This window comes from Callorhinchus milii, unplaced genomic scaffold, assembly GCF_018977255.1.
Source record: "Callorhinchus milii isolate IMCB2004 unplaced genomic scaffold, IMCB_Cmil_1.0 Scaffold6, whole genome shotgun sequence".
Lineage (NCBI taxonomy): Eukaryota > Metazoa > Chordata > Chondrichthyes > Chimaeriformes > Callorhinchidae > Callorhinchus > Callorhinchus milii.
The window spans coordinates 28,801,578-28,828,675 of record NW_024704747.1 but is presented as its reverse complement, the minus strand read 5'-3'; the positions used below and the strand labels follow the sequence as shown (position 1 = coordinate 28,828,675).

Genomic DNA, 27,098 nt, shown 5'->3' with positions numbered 1-27,098 from the left:
ATGGGTACAGGCCTCTCCAGTTTGTCACATAGTTTAATATGCACCCTACATAATTATGCAGGATTCACAGTGCTATCAAACTGCAATTCAAATTAGTTCAGGATTAAAGGCACCGAACAGTACTGCTTCCTTAATTGCATTGTACTGTGCTGATCACATTCAAATACCCATTACTCATTCCCTCTGTGGAGCAATAAGTCAGAGGGATTAATATTCAGGCAGGTGACAGGGCCAAGCCATTAAAAGGCAGTTATGCAGAAAGCATGGCTGGTTTTATTCAAGTTAATGAAATCAGTGAAATGAAACTGTAATAGATTTATCAAAGCTCAGATGGATTTGCTGTAAATCAGTTTGATTCAAGCAATCAAACTGGACAATAGAGATAGTTTTCAACCAAACCGGTGCATGTCAGAAACTCGCATGTGAAAATTGCTGATATTCTTCTTCTGAGAATTTTGTGTACACCCATCGCACACAGGCCCCATTGCTAAACTGCGACTACTAAGATTTTCCTCCTCACCCCTCGCTGGTGACTGATAAAGAGGTTCTATCCAGCATTGTGCAATAATAATCCAAGCTAGCAATGATTGTAGGAATAGCTTGTCACTGTTTGACACACATTTTTCAATCAGATTTGTACCCCACATTTTTTTTGTTAAATGCAGATTCATTTAACAGGATCTGTACGTACTTTAACCTATGGATCGAATGGTGAAAATACTGTAATACTGGAAATACAACTTGCACAATTTTGGGAGAGGAAAACAATAATCAGAGTTTAATGTAATGTAGTGTACTTTCTATTCCTCTTCGTCATTGGGTAGCTTTACTCATTTTGGGGTGAGAAAAAAGGGTCTTCAGTTTATTCCTACAGACTTTGGCGGTTTACATTGTCCCAGTAGGGGGCAGCAAGAGAAAGGATGACACAGTGAAGAAAGTAATGAAGGATATCACCGTTGCCATCCACTTACATTTATTTACTAACATTTCCAAAGCACTTCCAGACAGCTGGGATGAGGTTCAGATTCTGGAGTGAACATCTCCTACAAGGGGGGGAAGCTAGCCACAACGGCACAAAGGGGGGAGAAGTTCCAAGCGTCTTAATTCTACAATAAAAAAAAGCCAAGGGTAGATGAAGCATTTCTGAAGAGTTGAAATTGTGTTCATTGTCTTTGCTTTATGTACCGGTGCTGCTGTGATTTACATGGCATAGTGCTTCCACCGTTCCCATTAACACCCAAAATTAAAAGTCATGCATCTCAAAATAGCGGGCTGGTTATTATCAACTCATCGTTATAGCGTATCCCGGGGGTAATAATCCCTTCAAAAAATAATAAATTAATAAATAAATAAAAATAGACTTGGTCACTCAATCCACATACAGTCAATTTGCTTTACGGTATATCCTGTGAAGCGCTTTGAGACGTCTTGAAGATGTCTTTAGAGACGTTCTGAAATTATCCCCCCCACCCGCCCCAAAATAATCCGTGTTGTTATTTTACTGCACAAGAATGACATTTGTATCTGGTTAAAATATAGAAATTTGCAGATCAAATGTAAAAACACTGAGGAGCACATGCGCATGAATGAAGGGACTTCAAACAATATATCTCAAGACATGTATGAGGCAGCTGGCGTAGTGTCAGGCTCTGCCACTGTTTAGCGCTCTGAGACGCTGCCACGTGTGAAGGGCGCTGTATAAATGCAAGTCGTCGTTGTTGTTGATTTGCCTTACCTTGACAGGCTGCACCTTCCTGAATTCACGACAGCCAGATATCCATTCCTATCTTTAAAAAAAATAGGTAAAGAATCAAAAGGTTTGGTATCAAAAAGCCTAATGCAGTCCCAATGCAGTTATGTATCTTTATGTGTTGGAGGTAGGGATGGAGAATAAGGTGGGTTAATTGAAAGGCCAATAGCTCGCAGTGTGAGGCTGCACCACATTGGACCCATGGTGTGCCTGAAATTGGCCCACATTGCTGGGTTCCCAATCTGAACGGTAAATCTGTGGCTTAGTATCCAGCAAAGGTCAGATATTCCCACAGGCACAAACACATTAGATTCATCCCTTGGCCACCACTTTGCATACTTTTCGCCCAAAAAATATACAGTTAATTCACTTTATGCTATATTCTGTGAAGCTCTTTGAGAAGTCTCAACGACGTGATAAGGCACTGTATCAAATGCAAGGATTATTATTATTATTATTAATGATGCCTCCCGTTAGGTTTTACCACTGAGCTGTCTGGCCGGATATGTTCTATTAGGTCAATCCCAATATTGTGAGGACTTAAGTGGTAATAGTTACCTTCATTCCCGGGAACCAGAATGCGTGGCATTGGGTTTCTGTAACCTCATTTGATAATGTGAAACATAATGAAAAATCTGGTTGTTCGCGAAAGAAAACAGCCTTGTAATTAATGGTTGTGTTCACCCTCCAACATTTAAAACCATCTTTTTTAAAAAAAAAATCACTTGTTCAGTTTCACACTGTGACATAGTGCGTCATTAAACAACAATTTGCATTTATATAGCACCCTTCACGTGGGGTAGAGTCCCGGAGCGATTGAATCACCTCAGAAAAACTGGTGACAGAATAACTGTAGAATTCCTCGAAGCAACCTTGAACCGTGAAAACAGAATTACAGCGCTGAAAACACTGTACCAATAGCACAGGTGCAAACGGCCAGCTCAAATCGATGTGCTTTAATGCAGAGCGACTTTTACAAACTCAAAGAAGATCGCAAGTCACAGGTTATAAAATCACTCCATTCTGCTGATGTTAATGCTGTCACATGGTGCTGTGGTTCAGTGCCTGTGTAAACCGCCCTCGCGGTAACTTTAGCACATCTTCTTGAAACCTCTCAGCTTTGTACATTATCTGGCTGTTTGTACACCTGAAAATTAAAACCAGATCCCTTCGCCATCCATCTTACAAATCACAATAAACACTCCGCAGCTCAGATCTGGAAAGCTCTTTTAGGTAGTAATTTCTACGTGCATCAACCAGTCTCTATGGGGAACAAATAAATGACACAGGTTTGACTTATTTCAGTTAAAAAAACAGCTCGAGGTGAACCTTAAATTAAGAGATGTCAGTGGCCTGCACTGTTGTTATCAGCACCTAGTCATTCAACAGCTCGGATCTGTTATGCCACAGTGAGCTCTTTATCAGACCCCGATGGATGATATGACACAGACTGAGACGTGTGGCATGTTGAGAGTTTGTGAAGAGGTCAAACCTAGTTACACAGACCAGAAACTAAGGTAAGCAGTTAGAATTAACACTCGGGTGAGAAGTGGGTACATTTCCATTGGCGAAATTAAAACCAAACCATTTAATAATGAAACGTGCATGCATGGGTTTTTTTGTGCTTTTATTAATAAAAAAATAATAATCCTTGCACTTGACATAGCGCTTTTCACATCTTCTAGACATCTCAAAGCGCTTCACAGAACATACTGTAAAGTGAATTGAATGTATATTTGTGGGCAAAACGCTTAATGATGATACACTTCTACTATGTCTGTCTGTGAAATTAGTTAGGGTTTATGTCAAAATGGCAAATGTAATATGACAAGCTTAACGTGTCCTTATCAGTTTATGTTCCTCATTTCATATCACAAGAGTCTTGAAAATAACGTTGATATCATGAGCGTTTATTCGCAGTGGGATAGCAATATTTACTGCAAACTGTTCACTGCCTCATAATACGTCATGGTCTCTGTTCCACTTATTTAAATTCACTCCTGGTGCTAAGTCAGGCATTCATTTGAAATACGATGCAGCAGCACTGATGATTAATCCATACATCTGGAACGGCGTGAGCCAGATTGTTTTTGCCATATTTCTCCCCCTTCCCGTGGTAATTTTTCGCAGCCGAATGTCGATAAGACAGATGCCATACTCCTTGGCTCCCGCCAACATCTTCTCTCTTGCGGCTCTGACCTCAACCTCCCCGGCCTATCCCAAACCCTCACCAAGCCTGTGCGTAAATCTACGCATCAAGTTCGATCCTTAGCTGCTCTTCCCATCCCACATCTGGTCCCTGACCAGGAACACTTTCCTCCACCACCATCCCATTGGCTGCCTCCAACCTGGTTGGTATGTCTTGTTACTATACGAGGCAGTAGTTCTACGCACTCATTTCATTGTCAGGAGCCAATGTGTTTATCAAAAGAAAATGAATTCCTACATCCAAATTTCAGGAAATGATTGTAGATTGACTCTTTGGCATTGGGACAATTTGGTTATTTTTTTTTTTTAAAAATGCATTTTTACTGGATGAAATTATCACTGAGCCGCCACACATAAGAGGACATCCTCAAGAATGATTAACGGATGCAGGAAGCATGTGTCTACTTTAAACATTCGAACGCCAATAAAGAAATTTAAGAGAAATGAAAATATTTGATTAAATTCTGGATCACAGTACCTGTTGCACAAGCTCTCCGTGTGAATATAAATAGTTTTGGTATGCTTTGTGGAATAAACAGAGGAAGTAATCATCTAGTGCTTGACACAGTACAATTTTAATCCGTTACACTGATTCATGTTCTCAATCCGTTTTCAGTTAAAAGCAAGGCACATTAAGAACACTTTGTTATTACTCCAAAATTGCATGCAGCTCATTTTGTATACCAAAAGTAATAAATTATTAGCAATAAAAACAACCAATGGAGAGATACAAAAATTAAAATGCAGTCGCCAACATGGTATTATGTCTCGTTCACAATAAAATAACTATTGAGGTGGGACATAAAACTCTTCACACATTCAGTCACACACAACGGTCATTAACAGTACGATTCTTAAGACTGCCTGCTTGTTGTTCAATGGCGCTATTCGCAAACAATTTGGCATTCAAGCTTGTTATGAGACAGTAAAATCTGATGTGCAGTATTTCAAGGAGTTTGTATGTGTACTAATTTGGAAGAAAGTTTCTTGTCGTCCTACAACATTATAACATTAAGGTATTGCATTGTTTATAAACTGTAATGTGTTTTTGACACTAATCCAGCAACCATTTCTACTCTAACTGAATCTAACTGTCCCAGGGAAGGGTAAGAGATGGCTCAATAGAAAATAGTTCAAGATATGCTTTTAACAAATATACAGATCTTTGCAAAATATACATATAGTAGATATGATAATGTATAAAATTAATTTACTGCTTTATAGTACTAAACATAGTACAAGAAAATTCTAACAAAAGTGGTACTGGATTCTGACAGTATCAGACTGTGTGTAAGAAAAAGGTGAAGGACAAATTGAATACGCACTTTACAGTGTGTAGAAACAGGAGCCAGTAAAAGCTTAAATATGCTTTTGTGGCTATACAAGTATCACAGGACTTGATGCTTACAACTAATACAACAGGCCTCTGTCTAAAATTCCATGTACGCTCCCCGCCTTTAGTTTCCGCAACACTAGTTCACTAAAGTTTAAAGGTTTTCTTGTGCTTCTGTTTCAACCACTGAAAGGCTTCATCAATTTGCTGGGTTGGAATGTCACTTTCTGCTTGTAAACTGCTCGAAGTACATTATTGGTTATTGAGTGCAAGAATTGTGATAAGCTGCAACTCAATACATTCATTCATTAATTCATGTATCATAAAGTTTCAAGTGTAGAACGAAAACACGGAAAGTACAAGAGAAATCGCTGATCTCAGAAGTAAAAGAGCATATAGACAGATTTGAGAATCGGACTTAAGTCATAAAAGTATACAATATCGAACTATCCTTGAACCATTTTTGCTTTGGCCAATGTTTATCACAACCATCTTTGATATTCCCTTTCCTTGAAAAAGCTTACTGTTATATAGTACGTATGTCAACTTTTCCATGATCCAGCATCAATTTAGAAATAATCTTGTTGCATATTTCCAGAAATTATACATGTGCAACCTCGAGGTCAGAACAATAGCGAGTGATTGTGAACTGTGAGGAGGACATAACGTTTACTATGAAGATGCTGGTGTGGTGGAGAAGGCGTGAAAACCAAAGAGATGCAACGATATTGACTAAGAAACAGATGTTACAAAATACAGTCAGGCAGCAAGAGGCAAACTCATATGAAAGTAGAACCGTCATAGGAGGTTCACGTGGGCCATCAAAGTCTGATCTGATGCTTGCTGCTTGCAGCAAACTGCTTTTCCAACTCAACGTGGCATTTTATGGTGCTTTGAGCTCGTGATTGGCCATATAGGTAGAGATATTCTAAAGAAACCAGTATTAGAATGACAGAAAGTCAGCTGCCAAGGTGGGTGACAATTTGACAAAATATTACTACACATTACTGAGGCACCACATTAATGTTTACAGTCAGATCGATGGATCCAATAAGACTCTAATGTATGGTCCATTGAAGGGACCAAACAGAATGGAGAGAGAAAAAAAAAGGGTTTACATATACTAAAATGCCATCAATATATTTGAAGTTAGTAAAATAAACTATTAGCCTTTATCAATATGTTTGTGGTGACCACTGGAAATATTTTTGGATAGGACCCTTAAAGTCGCAAAGAAAGATTGTCATTAAAATATCATACAATGTTATTGAGCAAATTGAGTAACAAATGAATAGGACCTGCTGATCAGATAGACGGACAAAGAGGTTGCCTCTTGAAAAGCAGCACAAGACAGATCTTAAAAATGCCACCATGCCCCCAAAGAGTTGTGAATTTTCCTTCTAGTTACAGCCTGCCCTTCAACCCAGACCAAATCCATCTGAATGGGAAAAACTCTCATCGTTCAAGAAAGGTTGCCCACAAAATATCTTAAAGGCGCTAGAATTATTATTTGGGGCAAACCAAATCACTATCTTTCATTGTGTCCAGCAGGGGATCAAAATGTTATTGTTGCTTACCATTATTTGCATTTTGCAATCGTTATGTCCGTCTGTTGGTAAGAGGAACTTTTTTTTTAACATTACAGTACTTTGTGTTTTCAAGATTTTATATCAGACGTAAAAAGATAAGTTACATTTGAATAATCTGCCGATATAATGCAACTTTTCGTCAAGCGAGGTTTGTAGAGAGAATGGTCAAAGAAAATATAAGACTTTGAGAAAGCAGGTATAGTGTAACATGCACCAAATAAAGGTCTGTCGCATGTTCATGAAGACCGAAGGCCAGGCAAGGCAGCAAATATAAGGTCCTGTGATGTCAAACTCTCTGCCAGTTGCGAGTCTGGCTTTCTCTTGCGGCTGACAATGCCTTGGACAGGCAGGCGGGATTCACACACCTCCGCCACTCCGGTGTACAGGAATAGCTTCTCTGTGATCCAGTTTCTCCTCGGCCCTTTTCAACAATATCGCCAATCTGCTGCTCGACACCGAGCCTTTTTTCACTGCACTCATTAACTGTTAAGGGAAAAATAATAATAATAATAATCCTTGCATTTGTTAAGAGTGCATTGTCACGTCTTTGAGACGTCTCAAAGCGCTTCACAGAATGTAAATTTTGTGGGCGAAACTAATGGAAAATATTGGCAGAGTTTTGTGCTGTGTTGTGTTGAAGCCAATTGAAACCTTTTCAAATGATTCAAAGGGTACGTTCCGCAGTGCACTTCAAAGCACTGAAGAATTCGACATCAGTTCAGAAACATCATCTGTAATGGGGGTATAAGCCATTTAGGAGTGAGATCAGGAAACACACAGGTACCACTGAGAAACTTAAAACTTACTGATCACCATAAAGTCTCTTTTAACGCTACTTGACATAAAAGCCAAGCAAGATGGTGAATAATTGTTCACCATTAAATCTTGTCACCACCGTGAAGCTGTAAAGCCGTAGTAAGAGATCAGGATTGAGCTTTTCTGTCACATTAACACTGAGCTGAAATACATTTCTCATTTTAACACGTGGACATCATCACATTAGCCGCCCACGTGTCACAGCTTAGATTCACTGGAGAACCTGGTTATCTGTTACACTCTGGGCAAACTTCACTAAAAGTATGCAGCAAAAAGAGATGCATTAAAAACATTAGTTATTTATAAACACTGTAGATACTGCCCTATAATTCTATTCAAATCGAATTCGAAGCTACTTTTTAAATCAAGCTGGACACAAATGGAGACAATTGTGCATTCTGCTACCATAATGTAGTTATCTACTGCTCATCTCCGCAGGAACAATTACCATTTCCTTTGCCTTGATCTTGTTTGTTTAACTTGACACAGCGAAGAAAGACCTGACATTGACCAAAACCCCAGCATTAATTTATCTCGTGTTCGGCATTCATCACTGTCGCAGTGAGAGGAAAGAACTGGCAGATATTTGAAATACCGAGCCAGGACAAGATCTACAAAAACAAACTCTGCCTTCGAAGAAAAAATAAACTCAAAATTCTTCATTTGGGGCAAAGTCAAATAAGCAGATTCAGGAGGTTCCGATTTAGCGAACGCGCAAATTAAATTATTGCTGTTTGTTATTCCACAAAGGAATTTCACAGAACGCTTTAAACAAATCCAATTATTCCAGAACGGTGCCACCTTCCCGGGTTAAAGGTACGAGTGGAAAAGAGCAGACACCCACCTGCAAGAACTCGTGTAGTTCCACCTGCCCGTTCTTGTTTAAGTCAACTTCATTTACAATTTCGTGCAGAGCGTTTTCATCAATATCATGATCAATTGTCTAGATGAAAGGCAGTTTGTAATTTTAAAACGTGTTGGTGCAATCATTGCGGTTTGAACTCCCCCACTATCAGTTATCAATGCAGTTTCCACTGAGCGCAATTTGGACCTGAACCAGAATTTAGTTCGTAGAAACATGGCTCAAGGAGTCTCTGAATTGGTCAACAACTTTGTGTAAGATAAAGTCCTGGAGCGCCTCATAATGACAGGGTGAGATACCAAGCTGGGGACACGTGTGAGGGGGAGGCAGTAAGGTGAGGTGACCACAGGTCTGTTGGTTAGCTTTAGCTTTAAACTAAGAGCAATTATTAACTTATAATAACAAGGAGGAGATTTTCACTCTTGATGCAATTGGAAGCTGTACTAAAAACAATAATAATATACGGGTGGCTTTCACAGATTTTAAACAAATATGCTTTTTGACAATGAAACCAAAACCACACACGCACACGCACACAAGCGCGCACACACGCACGGCTAATGATTTTTATACCTCTAACACACGCTGGACGTCAACAAAAGTGATAAAACCCCTCTGTTGGTTATCGAATTTCCTGAACCTTATCGTAAACCTGAAAAAAACAAATGCAATCAATGATTTGAACCAGTAAGAAGAGTAGAAGCAGCCACAGGAAACACTCAATGGGTGGAATAATAAAGTAGCTTCTACCTGTCCAACTCTTCAGGGGTAAGGTTTACTTCTGTGGTTTTGGTCAACTGTTCATCCCGTACTTTGTAGCCCATTTCTAAGTACAGAAAGCGCAGAGCGGACACCAATTCCTCCTGACGACGTACGACACAAATTGACTTCATAAGTTAAAATGAATAATAGCATTTAAATTATCGCTAAAAAAAGAGCCATATTTCCTTGCATGATTAAAATTTCCGATCAAAGGAATCTTCAGCATGTGATCTGAGCGTCTCTTCAATAAGAAATGCTGCTTAAGTTAAAAAAGTGAAGTTAAACCAGGAGCCAGTTTCCTAGTTAACATTTGATTCATGTGATCAAAGCAGAATAGCTTTAAAACCCACAGAGAGATAATTAATTGAATGAAGTGAAACAAGGACGTATATAATGAATAATGAACTGTAAGTGACCAAAAGCGCATCAAGGCATCTGCATTTCGCAAGTTTATAATAATAATTTGGTCACTCAGTCCATGACTGTTTGTGGGGACGCTGCTGTGCGTAATTGGCTGCCGGGTTTCGCCCACAAAATATAGTCAATTCACTTTACAGTATATTCTGTGAAGCGCTTTGAGACGTCTCGAAGATGTGATGAGGCGACGTATCAAATGTAAGGATTATTATTATTGTTATTAGGTAAAGATTCTGAGGCAATAGAACGACTGAAAAAAAAACACTGGGGAAAAAAAACACAATAAAATGCTGTTTCTACAATAAATCAATTGCAATATTATTTCCATTTCAGACCATTGTGCTTTGAGGAGGAAACAAAAATACATACAGTAAATCTGTAATCACGGTATTCTATTCTGAAATGCTGCTCAGATAAATTGGTTCACTGGTTTAGACACATTTTTGAATAAAACACAAACAATTATTAAAAGCGTATTGATATAAGCGATCCCATTTATTTTCAAATGCATAATTCATTGAATAAAACAGGGGTTTTCTTTGCAGCTAATATTGAGAGGGGCAGATGTTTAGTTTGTGCAAATGCATTTATTACACTGCGTTCCCAATAAATAATTATGCAACAAGGGCCACAGAATCCTATGGGGTTGCCCTTCGAATTGAGCAAAACCTTATTGTACAATAGCAAGGCTACATTTCGTGCCATAAAACATTTTATTAAAAAAAAATGCTTTCTTCTTAAAAAAAATGAGTCACCTGTTTTTTCTGCTCGTTCCAGTTCAATTCTGCAGCCATTATCTCTACAATACGTGGCAAAGCTTCTTCTGCTGCTTGTATATTCTGGAACGCCAGGCGAGTGCGCCTGGCAATCACATCAATAGCTGTGCAGGCGTATTCTTTCACGGCATACGTCACCTACACAAGAATGCACAGATCAATCGAAAGAGGTTCTCTTGACTTGGCGAATTTTTATAAAAAAAAAATCGTTCAGCAATAATTCTTATTTCGATGTATAATAATAATAATTATAATCCTTGCATTTGACATAGGATCTGATCACGTCACTGGGACGTCTCAAAGCGCTTCACAGAATATATTGCATATATATATATATATTGACTGTATTTTTGTGGGCAAAAGGTGGCAGCCCATTGCACACAGCAGTGTCCCACAAACAGTGAGTGAGGAATTTTAGTAATTTTTTATTTATTTATTTTTAAGAGGGACTTTTACCCCCGGAAAGCATTCAGGATTCTAATCTCAAAATACAGTATACCAAATGCAACCATTATGTACATTATGTGATAGAGTTTTTGCATACAACAAAACTCCCCCAAATACCCAATGGAGATCTATCAACAAGACCTCTAAAAAGTATAATAAATACAACAAATCAATTTTCTTCCAAACTGTAGCGAAGGACGACTTCGAAAGCTATGTGCCGGTCTTTGAGAATTGAAGTGCAATAACATCACTGCGTACCTCTGCTTCGATGTATGGGAATTCAGCCACTAGTCGCTTGCCAACAATGGGCCATCTCTTTCCAGTGACCTTAGCCAATTTGGCAACTTCGAAAGCTTTGGTACCAAATGTGTTGGAGAGATGCCGAGAAACCTAAAGTCCAAGAGATTATGTTAAACCGGAGAAAATGTAGGCGTGTTGCTTTTTTTGAGTTCAACAAGACAATTTGAGTTCAAAAATAAAATGAAGATTCACGTTCGCCTACCATTTTGAACTGAATAGCTTAGTTTCAAATCTACATCATTTACTAATTCACACAAAGGCTAGTGAAATCTGGAACTCTCTCTCTCTCTCTCTCTCTCTGCCAAAAGGCTGTGGATGCTGGATCCAATCACACTTTCAAGACTGTGGTGGATAGATTTCTGTTAGGGTCAGGATAACGAGGGATATGGGGCAAGGACGGATAATTGGAGTTGAGTTACAGATCACCATGATCTAATGGAATGGTGGAAAAGGCTCGAGGCGCTGAATGGCCTCCTCCTATGTTCCTAATTTATTCAATAATTGTTAGGCACCACTTACCTCAGTGCTTAAACCATAATCCTGCACTAATCGAATGTACAGAGTAGGAGTCCAGCCAACGGCCCCTTCCAGTAAAAGCCCAACCGTCTGACAGGATGCAGTTGGATTAAGTCCATGGGTTTTAATAGCGGCGTTTAATGCGTCCTCAGCCATTAAGCGATAAGTAGTCCATTTACCACCTGCAGAATAGGTCAGTACAGAAGCAAACTCCACTGTATACACATCAAACATTTTACATCAAAACAACACCTCCAGACAGAAACTCCTACACGCCAAGTTTTATGTGCATGAGTTATGAATAATTCAACAGGAATATTTCCCTGTATCTAAAATACCAAATTGTGTTTCAATCAAAACAAAAGCATGTCTGACTGTCAGAAGGGGAAATAAAATAATCTGTGGACAATTCCAAGGCACTAATTTGTTACATCACAAGATAAAGAGGCAATAATTCTGCATTTCAATTGTGTCAAGTTTTAAAAAAATCGGTTTGACAAAGCATTTACTTTTACTGCATTCACAGTGACAGTAAACCTTACATATGAATTGTATCTTTTAATATGATGTGCGAAGTATGAGTTATGTCAAACTTGCATAGAATATAAACTCCTGAATGGGACAACAACAACAAATTACATTTCAATAGTGTTTTTCATGTTGGGAGAACGTCCTAAAGGATTTGGGCAGCTGTAGGATTTAGGCGATTATACGATTTATACAGATCAGATTTATGTGAGCTTCACTGCACTGATGGTAAAACATTACCTGCAATGGTCACCAGGCCACTTTTGGTCACCGCCACAAGATGATTACGGCAGATTGACTTGGTGTCCTTCGAGGTGGGATCAGTCACCAGTGGCCGGATACCACTCCAAGCTGCGAGAACATCTCCTCGTCTCACTGTGCAGAGAAACAGTAACACTCAGCAAAGTCACTCCCGAGTCTCCCTCCTGACAGTTATCACCCTACCCTGGGGCGGGGGGGGGGGGGGGGAGAGTATTTTACAGCCTTTGGAAAAAAGGCTAAAATGTTAAAGAAACACCTCTTTTATGTATATATGGAACATAAGGTCATACGAATTGCTAAACGAAAGAAGACCAAGCTCCATCAGTTTGCCTCCCACCATCCTGGCAGTCGCGTGCACATATGTCATGTCCCAAACTATATCTGTATCCCAAGATACTATTTCCCGAAAGAAACCGATTTTCTTTTCTTTTGAAAGAATCAACACTTTCTGCTTCCACCATCTCTCCAGGGAGCTTGATCCATACATTTACTACTCGCTCACTGAAATAGAGTTTCCGCAGGTGTATAGACAAAACCTCAGTTTAATGTCTCATCCAAAGGATGCCCACTTTGACGGTGTAACATGCCCCCAGCACTGCACTGCACTGGAGCAACAGCTCTAGATTGCGAGTTCAAAGTTTGAACCTTCAGAATTTGAACCTTCTGACTCAAGAGGGTTAAGAGTGTTACCAATCGAACCAGACCAACCACAAGGGGAGCTGAAATAGGGCTAAATATGGCTGGCCCACTATTCAGTCTGTGTGAATTAAATCCTCTTCATTGGAGAACAGTGAAAGTAATCCATATTATATCTCCGATAGCACGTACAAATATTTGCTTTGAAAGTAAAATCGATAAAAAGGAGTCAAATAAAAATCTCATTTTTCCCACATTTTTAACAGAATTTTCAGGAAGAAATACTATTCCATTCTCTAAAGCAGTTTAGAGACAAAAACAAAAGAGACTTTTTTTAGACAATAAAAACACAGGAAAGGACAAAAGAAAAATGCATGAAAAATAAACTGTACCGAGAAAAAAAAATGACTGAGTAAAGTCATTATTTGGGATTTTATTTGTCAAGAATAACTTTGGTGTGAAAACAAAGATTATGGGTTATGGGTTTTCATTTATTTCATAATAGTTTAACCGTAATAAAGTTTATAAAGTATCAGTTGTGAAGATGTCGTGATAAATACTTCTGTTCAACTGTAAGGTGTAGGCAGGCAGTGCAACACTCAAGATTTTAAGTGAGCTGCAATGGAAATGTACATTGAATACTCGTTGATCTAACAAAACAAACACACAAGATAAATTATCTTACAATATTTCTGTAACTGAATTCTTAATGGCAATTAGAGAGCAAAAATAATTATGCAGAAGCCTTGGTTTAAGAAAAAATGACTGCATATCATTATAGCTCATATCGCAGCTCACATTTTACAAAGGTCTCTTGAACAGCCAACATTTACACAGCAACACATACCATGGGATTTGACGTCTGCATAAGTGGGCTATATAGTATTTTAAAAAATGCACTTTTTATTCAAAGTCATAAAGAAATTTACTGTCTAAACTGGTGTCAGAAATACAACTGTAATTTATCATATTGAAAGAAATGAGAGGCGAGGTACGGAAACCGCAACACGCATTTATACAGTAGCCTTCACAAAGGATTGCATCTCAGAGCGCTGCACAGTGCGGGGCTGGACACTGAGCAAGGGAGAAGGAGGTGGGGTAGGTCTTAAGGTAGGATTTAACGACAGATAAAGAGGGGGAGAGGCGGAGGCAGAGAGCTCCAAAGGTTATGGATCTTGAAATCCACCTTTTCTGAGACTCGGAGTCCGTGGAGCCTGGTGAGGATTGGGGACAACGGGCTTGCGGAGGTTGGTGCAGTTGAGGACACATCCACACAACAAGCTCCAGGTCTCAGGCACCTGTCACTGAACAATTACAGTTACTATCTTCAGCTACAAAAAATGTAGAACCCCCAAAAGTAATCTATTAATCCTCAAATACAATTTAGGATCCTGAATTCCTAGCTAAGTTATTGGCTTTTATGAGTAAAAGCCATGTGGAGACTGAGTATTATGAGCCAAACTGCCTTCATGAATGGGTACTATGAGAACGGTATTGGACACAGTTTTCCACAACTGGTTAATGGGTGGGAAATATCTGAAACACGATAGTACCCAATTTTGACTCCACTTGACAGCAGTTCTGCTCCCAGTGATTACTAATGGGAAAATTGTGCTCAAAGTGATGTCAATTAGCAATTAGATAAAAAGATTTGACACAGAAATGGGATCTGAAATGACGTAGGCTTTTGCATTCAGTAAATTAACAATTCACTCGACCACATTTTTCTGGCGATGATATTCAGGCACAACCCTGTACACGTACACACACACACACACACACACAATGTTTTATTGTCAGGAATAGATGGCATGTCAGATTAATAGAGATTTAAATTGACAAGAAATGTTCCATCTGTTTCTTTTTAAAAAGAAGGTATGCAGTGTGACAGATGAATATTAGATTTAGTTGCAAGGCAATGTGGTAAGAGGATTAATTCCACTTGAGGTGACATATTAGGTGGAAATGCTGATACATTAATGACAAGTGTCTATTGTGGGTTATTAATATTAACTAATGTTGCAGTTATATTGCTGCTACGAGCTTTGCACCAGTACGATTTATTTTAAGAGTGCTACATAGTTAAACTGCTCATCCAACCCTGCATTTTGTGCTCCTTTCACCCACAATACACACAGTCACTTCACTTTACAATATATTCGGTGAAGCGCTTTGAGACGTCTCAACCACGTGATCAGGCGCTGTATCAAGTACAAGGATTATTTTATTTAAAGCGCTCTGCTCCCAAATTTTCTAAAGTTGCAAAAAAGCTAACACTCGAGAGAATCTTGACTAATGTTAGACCTCTTCTCCAATTCTTAATTACATTTAAATTTAACGTTCCAGTGATGCGCTTGGCCTGTGTTTTTCCCCTACATCCCTGATAGTGCACAACTGCTGCACAAAGTGTTTAAATTCTGTATAAAACTTTTTTTTTAAAAGCATGGGTCAGGAGAACTGGAGACCCAATCGTAAAGATGAGCGAATTTCAAGCTTAACACATCTTATGAAGCAGGAACATCATGCCATTAATAATAATAATCCTTGCATTTGATGTAGTGCTTTTTCACGTCGTTGAGATATTTCAAAGCGCTTCATACTGTGAAGTGAATTGATGGCATTTTTTGTGGGCGAAAAATAATAACAATGCCAAGCTATTAACTTACAGCTCGTGTAGACTGCAAACCAGCGCTTTTGAGTGCAAAGTCACTTTGAGGTTTTTCAAAAAAATAAAGCATGTTTCTGATTTAACTGGTTGTAGAGAGCTATAGGGTTGACGTGAAGGCAGCAGCAAAGTAACAATAGTCTGCGTTTGCCCTTTACAAATCTACACGACAGGACAAGCTACATGGCCCAAATGGCCTTTTCACACACCTGCCTTAGGTTCAGTTATTTCTTTGCTATGGACTCAATCATGACAGTCAGAATTCGTGTTACAAGTGGTCCTTAGTGACCTCTAGTAACAGGTAACCTTTGTTACAAATTCCCGAGCTGTATTTGAGCACATGTCCTCAGACAGACGCAAGCAGTGAGCATGATTTAATGTTTGCTGGGATACATGCAACATTTGCCGGATGTTAAAGGCACAGGTCCCTTGTATGTTGCTTTTTACTTTATTGCTGTATAAACCTTTGGCTTTTGAACTCATTCTTTACCTGTGGGATTGCCTGGCAAAAGAAACAAGAGTCAATTTAAACAGTACTACAGATCCTCAGTCACCTGCTTTGTGCACTTTCCTTTCTCCAGATTCTACCAGTAAAGTTGATAAATTCTTACTCTGAGATTGCAAAGGAACTCCATGACCTATGGTGATATGTCCTTATTTATTCAGCTGACTCATTTTTAAGAACACTGAAAAAATTGAGCCATTTTCTGTGGTAAAGCAGGGTTTCGTGTTCAGACTTCTTGTTTCATGTTCAAAAGCCTGTAGAGGTTTATAATCTGAGTTTATAGTCTGAGGTATCAAAAATGATAAATGGAAGTAGGTTTGATAGTAACTTTCAAAAGGGAATTAGACAGATACTTGAATATATTTTTTTCAGGGCTATGGGGTAAGAGCGGGGGAGTGGGACTAATTGAATAGCTCTTTCAAAGAGCCAGCACAGGCATGATGGGCCGAATGGCCTCTTTCTGTGCCTTTATATTCTATGATTCTGTGATAGAGGTATCTGGAGTCTTTAGGAGGATTTAAGATCAAACGCGTACCAAATAATTAAAAATCAAGTCTTCATGCGAGAGATAAGTTAGAGTTAGTAATTACAGTATTTGGTCAATTAGCGATAACAATTCTGAGGCCAAAAGTGCATGTACTAGGTTAGTTGAGAAGTAATGAATTCTTTCTAAAGATACAAAATACACAAACAGTGTGGACAAATCTTTGGCTCATTTATGGAATAAAGTCTTCATTTCAATGAGGAATAGAAAACAGGCACTAGACGTGTATCTAAAGAAACAACATGGAATTTTGTATTTCTCCCATTAAACTGTAAAATTGGGCAATAATTTTATCATGGACAATAGCAACGTACAACATTAACTAGAGATACTATAGAAGCAATTTTAATTGAAACTATCCATTTTTCTGAAGTGGTCACAAAAAGCAATAGGAGTTGACTCAATAAGGATTTACCAAACACTAATTTATGTTTGGTAAATTAACCAACGTAGAATATAAAACAACTCGGACAACTTCTCAAATGCAATTGTTGCAACCACACAAGTCGAATCTACTTAAAATGATGCATTTATCATTTCTCAGAGGGAATGAATTGTTTTTACAAACTGAAAACCAGAAATAGCAGCTCTTGTGACACAATAATGAAACTACTGGAACCTGTCCAAGTCTGTGTAAGTGGATCTGCCTGGTTATAAGTGCTTTCAGGATAACACACAGGTCTGTAGGAGGATGATATGGCCAGTATAGTTTGTTTAATAATACATGCATATTTATAAATTGTGTTAATTACTGAAGTTTAACCTGGAGTGACGGTTTGCATCCTCTCTAACAATGGATCGCTTTCCATGCAATTATAGCCTTAGATGTAGGTACTAACCCTCTAGTATATCAAACGTTTAAGTGATTGCTCTAAATCCCTCAAACATACACAGCCACTTCCCCCCTATCCACCACACCTGCATGTGTGTGCGCACACAAAAACTCACACACTCGCTGTCAAATCTCTCCAAAAAAAAACTCCAGGGGACCTTGTTGGAATCACAACCAATGTGAAAGGGTCAATACACCTCATACAAGAACATTTTGAAAAACATCTTCCAATAACATTTTGTTGACAAAATACACAGTTAATTAACTCTACAGTATGTCCTGTGAAGCTCTTTGAGACGTCTCGAAGACATAAGGCGCTATATCAAATGCAAGGATTATTATTAACATTACTGCCTAGAATCAGTGGCATTGTATTCAAGGCAAAGCACCAAGAATTATAACTGTTATTCAACCAAACTGTAACCTTGGTTGTATTATGTCTGGTACCTTCTACATCCTGGCTGAGATAATTCCGTACTTCGGAGAGAATGAAATTAATATCTTCCTCGCGGGGGACAGGGTTCTGTACCACTTCCGTCAGAGAGTCAGTGGTTCCTGCGATGACCATTTTCTCCCAGGGTAAGAAAAATATAACCCGACCATCACTAGTAGCTGGATCCAGTAATCCCATGTTCTCAGGGCTGTAAGGATTAATGCAAAGATCATTTTTTTGAAAAAAAAAGTCCTGTTCTTAGCTTGTGTTAAAGTTACTCTGCACACGTGGTGCGGAGAAACATATTTGAGGAATTAACTCCTGAAAATATGTTCATCAGTCCACACGTTGACTTTGTAGAGCAACTTGAGTAGATATTTCTACATAAATTCTGCACATTATCATTTCAACCGGCGAGTCATCTCAGGACAAGGGCTGTTCCTAGCAGCTAAGTACCACAGACTGCTGTCAGGTACATGATTTTCATGTCATACTACAGAGTCAATCCTATCTTAGGCCAATTACATCTGCCACTTTGGGTCTAATTAATCTCTTTCCACAGAGAAATGTCACCAAGCCCCAACTCTGTATGAAACAAACATTTTTCTTGGTAAAGCCCACTTGTAGCTGAGATACCATCCTATTGGGAAGCAACTTGCAACACGAACTGGGAGTAAACTGAAGCGACTTCCCTAAACAAGCAGAAACCAGAAATTCCTTTCTATTTACACGAATAAATTAACCTTACTTTACACTACTTTTATTTATATTTGGCCTTATTATTACTTAAAAATTCATATACAGATACACTAATCCAAGACTATGTCACTCATTGGCATTATAATCCATGGTAAAACACTTTGGAGGATGGTCTAGAGTGGGAGTGAGATGTTAAACAGAATGGCAAGGTGAACAAGATTTGATTTAGTCAGTGTTGGTAACACCTATATGTTTGAGTAAGCAGTACTTTTTACAATGATAATAGTTATTTATTTACCTGTAATAACCTGGCATAACAATGTGTACACCAGCACTACCCTGGCAGATGTTTGGGATGTCAGCATCATCCATTTTACGCAGAGAGTCTGTGAACGGTCCTGTAGCATTGATAACACACTTGGCTTTCACATCAAAATCTTTCCCTGCGAAAGAAAATAATAATCCTTACATTTGATTTAGCACCTTATCACGTCGTTGAGATGTCTGAAAGCGCTTCACAGAATATACTGTAAAATACTGTGTATTTTGTGGGCGAAACACAGAGCCAATTGTGCAGTAGCATCCCAACAAACAGCCGTGGATTGAGTGACCAAATTTTTTTGGTGCGTTTTAAAACAGTACTGATTTTAAAATGCATCACTATTCAAGTAATTTATGGATTATACCGTGACTCTTACGTTCATTAACAAGATAATAATCGAGATCTGCTCAGAACTGAATAGAAAGAAACATGATAAAGTCAGATTTAGGCACAAATTAAGTACCCGATGAGCTATTACCAATGTGATTGCAGCTTGGTTTCTGAATGCATCTTATTTCCTATAAAGATAATTCACCCTTATGGTCTAGTGCAATAAAAACAGATAGAAACATACACTGTGTTCAAATAAATACCATACATGTGTATAATTGAAAATGCAGTAAAAAAACAATTCTCCTTACTCTCCTGGTGTTAAGAGAAATTAACAAATTCAATTTGCCGAGTTGTTAAGTTGACTTAGGGCATAAAGTGGATTCATTTCCCACATCGTATTTAGCTACTTAAGGGAAGCACTTATGGCTCATGTATAACATAAGCCAGTAGCAATGTTGGCTAGGCTTAATCTTACAATTGTCATTCTACCCCCTCCCCCTCCCATATCAGCCTAATTCATTTCAAACTAAATGCCAGTTTTACAGATGTTGGTGAACCATATGTAATAGAGGCTGAGATCAGATATCCTGAGTTTAATTAATAATTAATAATAACCAGGTTCAATTAATAACTATCAGAAAGAGGTTTTCGTGATCTTTCCTGGAGTTGGACTTAAGTTTGGATGAAAGACAGTGATTTTGTCTCCACTATGTTGAATATCTAACACCTGACTATAATTAAGGCTTTTTAAAAAAATAATTTATTATGAAAATTCAGCAAAATGCCCTATTTTCGTAATCGGCATAAGTTAGACTGCATTTGTTCTATTTATTTTTTAATCTTTGGTCACAGCCGGGTGTCTGACACATGAGGAAATCCATCACCGTTGCTTAAGAGTATCCAAACCAAGCTGAGAACTCCAGGCCTCCCACCTACACATGGAAATCCCAGAGATAGATTTAAAGCATTTGCTTTAAACTTTCTGGAGTGCAATGTAGTGCACATGAAAGACCTGAGCCCAAGCTACAGCTAAATATCAATAAACGATCATCATGAAAAGACATCACCATTCTCGAACGAGAAGTACAGTCTATTGGTATATTATATTAAGTCGGATAACAATCTTCAAAGTTGACGTCTCCGTACCTGTTTGAATATCCTTGCACCTAGCACCATAGATATGCTCTATGCCAGTGTCTGGATCCATCTTCTTCAGAAGGTGCATCACTTCAACGTAATTGGCTATGGCAGCACCATACCTGGCAGCAGTGAGAGCGATCGCAAGGTTCATCCGTGCATCATTGTGTTGTCCTGCAGCAGAGGACAGATTCAGAGGGGGGACGTGAGTCACCTCAAGCCACTGACTTGTGGTATGGAAGTGTGTCAGAACAGATCTGTCACATCTGTCCCTGTCATATTCAATCTACGTAATTTTCAGACCAAACTCCGAATAATAATTCTCAGCCTAATTTACAGCGCTCACCATTTTTTAAAGACCCCAGTGTTGATTAACATTCCCCATTAGTGCATAAGCCACACCACATGAAACGGATTCGGAGAAGAAATGTTCCCTGCACTTGGATTCATGTCTAAATCCTTCAACTGTTTTACAAAACCAGCAATGATCTATTCCCCAAGTCAAAGGTCAGAAGTTCTTCAATTTAAAAGTAAAGGTTTAAAAGGTGACAAATGAACAAAGCCTGATTTCATTAGGAAGTGATTCTTATGTACATCATTAAAGATTTATTGGGGGAAAAATCCTTGGTAAAAGAGAACGGTGAATAGAGATGATTAATCACATTTAATGTCGGGGGATTTCTTTCTATTTATTATTGCGACTGAAGTTAAAATCATGAATGTGGTGCTGGGAGCAAAATTGTTCTGCATTGCAGAGGCATAGAGTCTGTGTGCACTGAATTTATAATAACTAGAGGCTAGGTAACCGGTAGTAAGGTTAATGCTAGCACATGCTAACAGCAATTTTACCAGCCATCTCCACAAAGATAAAGGGCAGTTTTTGCAATCAACCACCACAAACACAAACCCCTGCCATATTTGGTTAGCGTGCAGGGCTTAAAATTATATTGAAAATTATTAATTCAGAGCAGAAGGTAATGTTTATTACACTAAACGCATTTAGCTGGTCTCTTAATTCGTGGTGCTGTGTTTCAACGAATAGTGAACAACAAATTTTTCATTGGCAGTATTATTCCACACACACTACAAAAATGTGCCATAAGCCAAACAAACATAACTAAAATCGATACCAAGATATGGGATTTTTGTTGTGTTAAAACTTCTGTAGCATTCGCACCAGAAAAAGAAAATGAATCTTTCAATAACCACAAAAGACAGTTAAGACGGTTTGTTCCTCAGCCATGAAATTGTACGTTCGTTCTGTGGCAATATTTCACATCTCGCCTACAAAATATACAGTCAATTCACTTGATAGTACATTCTGTGAAGCACTTTGAGACGTCTCAACGACGTGATAAGGCGCTATTATCAAATGCAAGGATTATTATTATGTGAGTAAAAGCCATCGATCATTTCCAACTAACATTCCAAATATTTCTGTCTAATTTTATATCAACTAGAATTAAACTACTTGAAGCATGACTGCCTTTGTTTTAATTTAGTGAAATGTACAGAATTCTTGCAAAGTTTACTTTGCTAAAACCCTGGTCATACCTCAAGTCTCAGCAGGTCGGAACGAGTAACATTGTTAAAGAAATAAAGAAATAAACTGACCACATTTAAAGGTTCACAAAACAAGATAGCAAAGATTTCTCATGCAGCACTCCAACAAAAAAATATAATACAGCCTCAGCACAGCCATCAAGTCAGTGAGCAAAGCCAATTTAACTGTGGCTTCCCCTGAGGTAAGTGTAGTTCAGTGTCCTGCCCCCACCCCAACCTTAGCCATAATCCCCATTTCCTAAAGGGAGAATGTGCATTCAAGTGGAGAAAATTCTGCACTGGAATAAAACGATCTAAAATGACAGGGACAATAATGACAATGAATTTCATGTCTCCGAGTCATGAGCTCGCAATGCTTGAGCGGGCTGACTTGTCCAATTAAATTGTTGCAGGTACAACGGGAGGCACAGTTATCATCTGCATGCTCATGGCGATGACTCCTCTGGCTAGTGAACTGTTGTGGAATGCAAAGTGCTGCTGCTTTGCTACAAGAAGACATCCTAAAGGCTCCGATGCACATATCTCGGCAACGGAATATATTTCCTGACAAACACAAGAGGACTGTCTTTAAAGATTGCTTGAGCTCCACATCATGCAGTGCGTAAACAACTGATCTACCAAAAAAAAGCACATCCAAATACCAAGGAGGCTTGCCGTGGCTTCTGAATAACGTCCTCTTCAATGTGACTTCAGCCACATGAATGAATCTGACAGATCACTGCTCAGATTTCAGTCACATTCCATAAAAAAAAATATGTTGCCTTTTTGCCTTCCAAGAGAATCCAGATATCAACAAATGCTAAATGAAGTTTGACAAGTCCCCCTAAGAAATAAAGTTGTGAGTTTGCGGCTACAAAGGAAACCTTGAATAAATGGGACATGCTGTATACACCCAGGCTAACAACTAACATATGGTTTGCTTTTCTTATGCCAACATAGAGCACTTCTAGCCTGCAGTAAAGAAGATTTTCGTACTAGTCTATGACCTGTCATGTTGCGGTTTGAAATGTTGACTCTTTCATAAAAGCTGAATTAATCCATCTTCACGCTCCTTACTTTATTTCCGTACTTATGGTCACCAAATAAACTGGGTCACGATATTATCGACAGCAAAATGACAAAGCTCAGCGTTTCATAAGATATTTATAAAATAAAAAAAAATGCAAAATAGCTTTCTATGGAAAAATTACGTGAAAATAATCTATGGAAACAAATCTTGGAAAGTCTTCATTCTTTGAAAAGGCAGTCTTAACCACAACAACAACACATTAGATTTACACAGCGCCTTTCACTTTTGGGGGGACATCCAAGGCACTGGACAGTCAGGGATTTGGACCCGAGGTGGGGGTTGGAATCATCAGGGATCCTTACCACAAGGATTAAGCCAGGGATGGATTGAGTCACATTCTGAACCCCCATGTGTCACTCTGTCCATTCTAACGCAGTTTAAAAGGCATGGATCAGTTTTCAGAGAAGCATTTTTTTCTCAATGCGCTTTGATTTCACTCGCTAAATCCAATCCCTTACAAGAAACAATGGGATTGCAAACAGTCATTAGATGACAGCTAGGTGGGTTTGAAGAAACGCCCATCAAGAGCTAAATCAGATGTGATTCTTACTGACCAGAACGTGGGTTTCACCAATCGATGGGCTGAAACTGCAGCCACCAAACATTGCGATCCTCCATTGACAACAACAACAACAACAGCATTTTAACTCAACGGTTCCTGAATCCTCAAAAGTAGGAGACACCATTTCATTGAGCATTAATGAAACTAGATTTGTGGATTGCTTTACCAACGCAAGATGAGACTAAACCTTGGTCTATCACTTGCCACTGCAGTGAATTAGTCTGAAAAAAAATCTGAAGAAGCAATTACTCACTAAACAAGTAAAGAATTACTCACTAAACAATTACCCACTAAACAACTCACTCATGGATAATCTTCTCAGTTACATACATCAGTGGAGCAGGCTAGCAATTGGGGAGGAGGAATAACAACAATAATCCTTGCATTTGATATTGTGCCTTATCACTTCATTGAGATGTCTCAAAGCGCTTCACAGAATATACTATAAAGCAAACTGACTGTGTATCTTGTGGGCAAAATGCAGCAGCCAATTGCGCAAAACAGTGTCCAACAAACAGTTAATTTAATGGCGTTAACCGGAGGTAAAATATATTTTTCTCTCCCACACCCTGAGGAAATAGTTTGAAGAAAACGTGTTCACCCTCTATTTTTTCTCTCCAAATCTGCATTTTTATACAATTTCTAGATCGTAGAAAAGTTCTCGCAGGTATATGTTGTCTTAAAAGTAACATTCAGCACGTTGTTCATACTGGCAAGCCCTTACACTATCAACAACAACAACAAGAAAATGACATTTATAGAGCCCCTTTCACATTGGGAGGACTATACCCACATCATGCAGTTAATAAATCCTTTCATTAACAGCTGCCTTATTTATAAATTTGCAAATCATTGTCATGAGCACTTTGCTGAAATTTTAATGAAACATTTTGCCTTGTAGCTTAGCTGTAAAACCTAAGAGTTTACGTGCCATGAGGCATCTTTACCCTTTATTTCTTACACATGACATCTTATGATGCTCTCAAACACTTTTTATGGCCAACAAATTTTAATGTGGATTAACTATAATATCTGAAAAATATTTGCCTTTAAGCATTCAAACGCACGTGAATTTTTAAAAAAAATTACAAAGATTGCATTTTCTTAAATACTACTATCCAACATGGCAGCCAAGAATCTCCGATTTTACCTTCACAAGCAGTTATTTAAAGTCTTATCAAACATCATATAAAAATCATTACCATCATAGTACACAATAGCTCCTTTAAGCTGGTCTTTCTTCAGCATTGGGAAAAGTTCCAGAGCACTTGACTTGCTGATGATATAACTTCTTTTCAAGCACTGACTTCCAGCCACGAGGTCATATACCTTTATCCCAAACCAGAAGTAAGGCAGCTGCCACCATCTACATTATTGGGGAAAGATGAAAGTTACTGTGGTAAACTATTAATAATAATAATCCTTGCATTTCATTTAGCGACTTACAACGACAACAACTTGCATTTACATAGCGCCCTTCACACTGGACAGTGTCCCGGAGAGATTATCGCGCTCATAACAAAGCCTTATCACGTCATTGAGATGTCAAAGCGCTTCACAGAATATACTGTCAAGTGAACTGACTGTATATTTTGTTTATGGGTGAAACACAGCAGCCAATTGCACACAGCAGCGTCCCACAAACAGTCGTGCATTGAATGACCCAAACATATTTTGTGAACGAAATTGTATATCTTATTATGCTTCAAAAGGTTCAGTAAATGTTCTAGCATTTTAAATGATTGTACATTGAACTGATTGCATATGGGTATATTTCAAGGCTGTCTTTAGTGTTATAGTTTTTTGCTTGTTAACATTACATTAGATTTGGAAAACCAGCCTTAATCTTAAGTAATTATAGAAGGATAAAAAGGAGTCAAATATCTTCAGAAGAGAGGAGAAGCAGGATAGGAAAGGTAAGAGAAAAACTGTAATTTAGAAATGAATATGGTTCTGCATGAAAAAAAAGAACAACAAATTGGTATGAAATGGTGTCTGACCTGCAATGAGATGTACATAAAATTAATGGTGGTGAGGTAAGATACAAACAAACTCTAACATTATCATTGGGTTTTTACACATCTTTGCTTGTTTTGACATTTCCTACAAAATCCAGACGAACTTGCATGCAGTTTTTCATAATTTTTAGCTAAAGATATTCTAATATTTAACAATAAAAAGGTTAAAAAATAATATATAGAAATCAGATGTTGCACTTTACTACATTAAGATGTTCTTACTTGTACACAGGAAGCAAAATAGGCAGCGGTTTGGAAATGTGTGGGGCAATGTCGAGCAGGTTGGCCCGTTCACGGAGTGCTTCTTTCACTAATTTATACTACAAACAGAAAAAATTGAAGTGATCAACATTATTGACATCATCAAACCAATGTGTTTAACTTCCCGCACCATAGATATTATAGCCCTTGGGGGAGAAATAGATTCTTTTGTTCTTGGATATGAAACAACTGCATGAAACAATGGCAGCAAGTCAGGTTGGATCGATGGAGCGTTATTGGCAGCACTAAACTATGCCACACACATGCGCAGCCATTTTACAACGCTACTATATATTAACATAATAAATGACACATTATACATGTGGAAATATACATCAAACCGCAATATATAATTCTCCTCAATTAATAATTATAGTTTTTGCTTTTCTGTTTTGCCCAAAGAATTAAAAAGCTGCAGACAATAACGGGACTTGGATCCTGCTGAATCCGTGTGTTTTATTAGGTTAATGATTCTAGAAGGGCTCCGTCTAAATGTCGTGAAAAGGCAGACAAATTATCAGGCACAGATGTGGTTTGATCAGTGAACCCAATTAAGCATATTAATTTTAATGGCGATAACTTAGTAACCAGAAACTAATCTATGCTGAGCCAGAATAAATGGATACGGGTATATTTAAACTCAAGAAAGCTAAGAGTTTTTACCTGTTCGTAGTCAAGATTCGTGAATGCTTTCTGCAGGTATCGCACTCCACCGTGGATCAACTTTGTGCTTCTGCTACTTGTCCCTGATGAGAAGTCCTCTCTCTCTATCAGTGCGGTTTTAAGACCTAGGCAGAGGCAGAATCATTATCCTTTTAAAGTGTTTTAAACTCCCTTCAAGACTCCTCTCAAGACCCTCCTCTTTGACCGTGCCTTCGGTCATCCTCCTACCCCCACCACCCCCACCCTCCACCCCCTCCTGATCCCAACCACCAGCTTCGGTGTCCCTGGCTG

General features: G+C 38.5%; 1 protein-coding gene across 2 annotated transcripts in view; it reads right to left on the bottom strand.

Moving 5' to 3' along the window:
- Positions 1-4,514: 4,514 nt before the first annotated feature.
- The window catches only part of gpd2 (glycerol-3-phosphate dehydrogenase 2 (mitochondrial)), a 34,117-nt gene continuing 11,533 nt past the window's right edge, over positions 4,515-27,098 (bottom strand). For both annotated transcript variants that reach the window (XM_042336469.1, XM_007889917.2), the window contains 14 exons: positions 26,808-26,932; positions 26,106-26,203; positions 25,068-25,231; positions 20,681-20,845; positions 19,178-19,322; positions 18,195-18,388; positions 12,545-12,679; positions 11,780-11,958; positions 11,219-11,350; positions 10,493-10,651; positions 9,309-9,421; positions 9,132-9,210; positions 8,541-8,639; positions 4,515-7,363 (listed from right to left, as the gene is read on the bottom strand). In XM_042336469.1, coding sequence (XP_042192403.1) covers positions 7,238-7,363; positions 8,541-8,639; positions 9,132-9,210; positions 9,309-9,421; positions 10,493-10,651; positions 11,219-11,350; positions 11,780-11,958; positions 12,545-12,679; positions 18,195-18,388; positions 19,178-19,322; positions 20,681-20,845; positions 25,068-25,231; positions 26,106-26,203; positions 26,808-26,932 — 1,913 coding nt within the window. In that variant the 3' untranslated portion in view covers positions 4,515-7,237. The remainder of the gene's footprint in view (positions 7,364-8,540; positions 8,640-9,131; positions 9,211-9,308; positions 9,422-10,492; positions 10,652-11,218; positions 11,351-11,779; positions 11,959-12,544; positions 12,680-18,194; positions 18,389-19,177; positions 19,323-20,680; positions 20,846-25,067; positions 25,232-26,105; positions 26,204-26,807; positions 26,933-27,098) is intronic.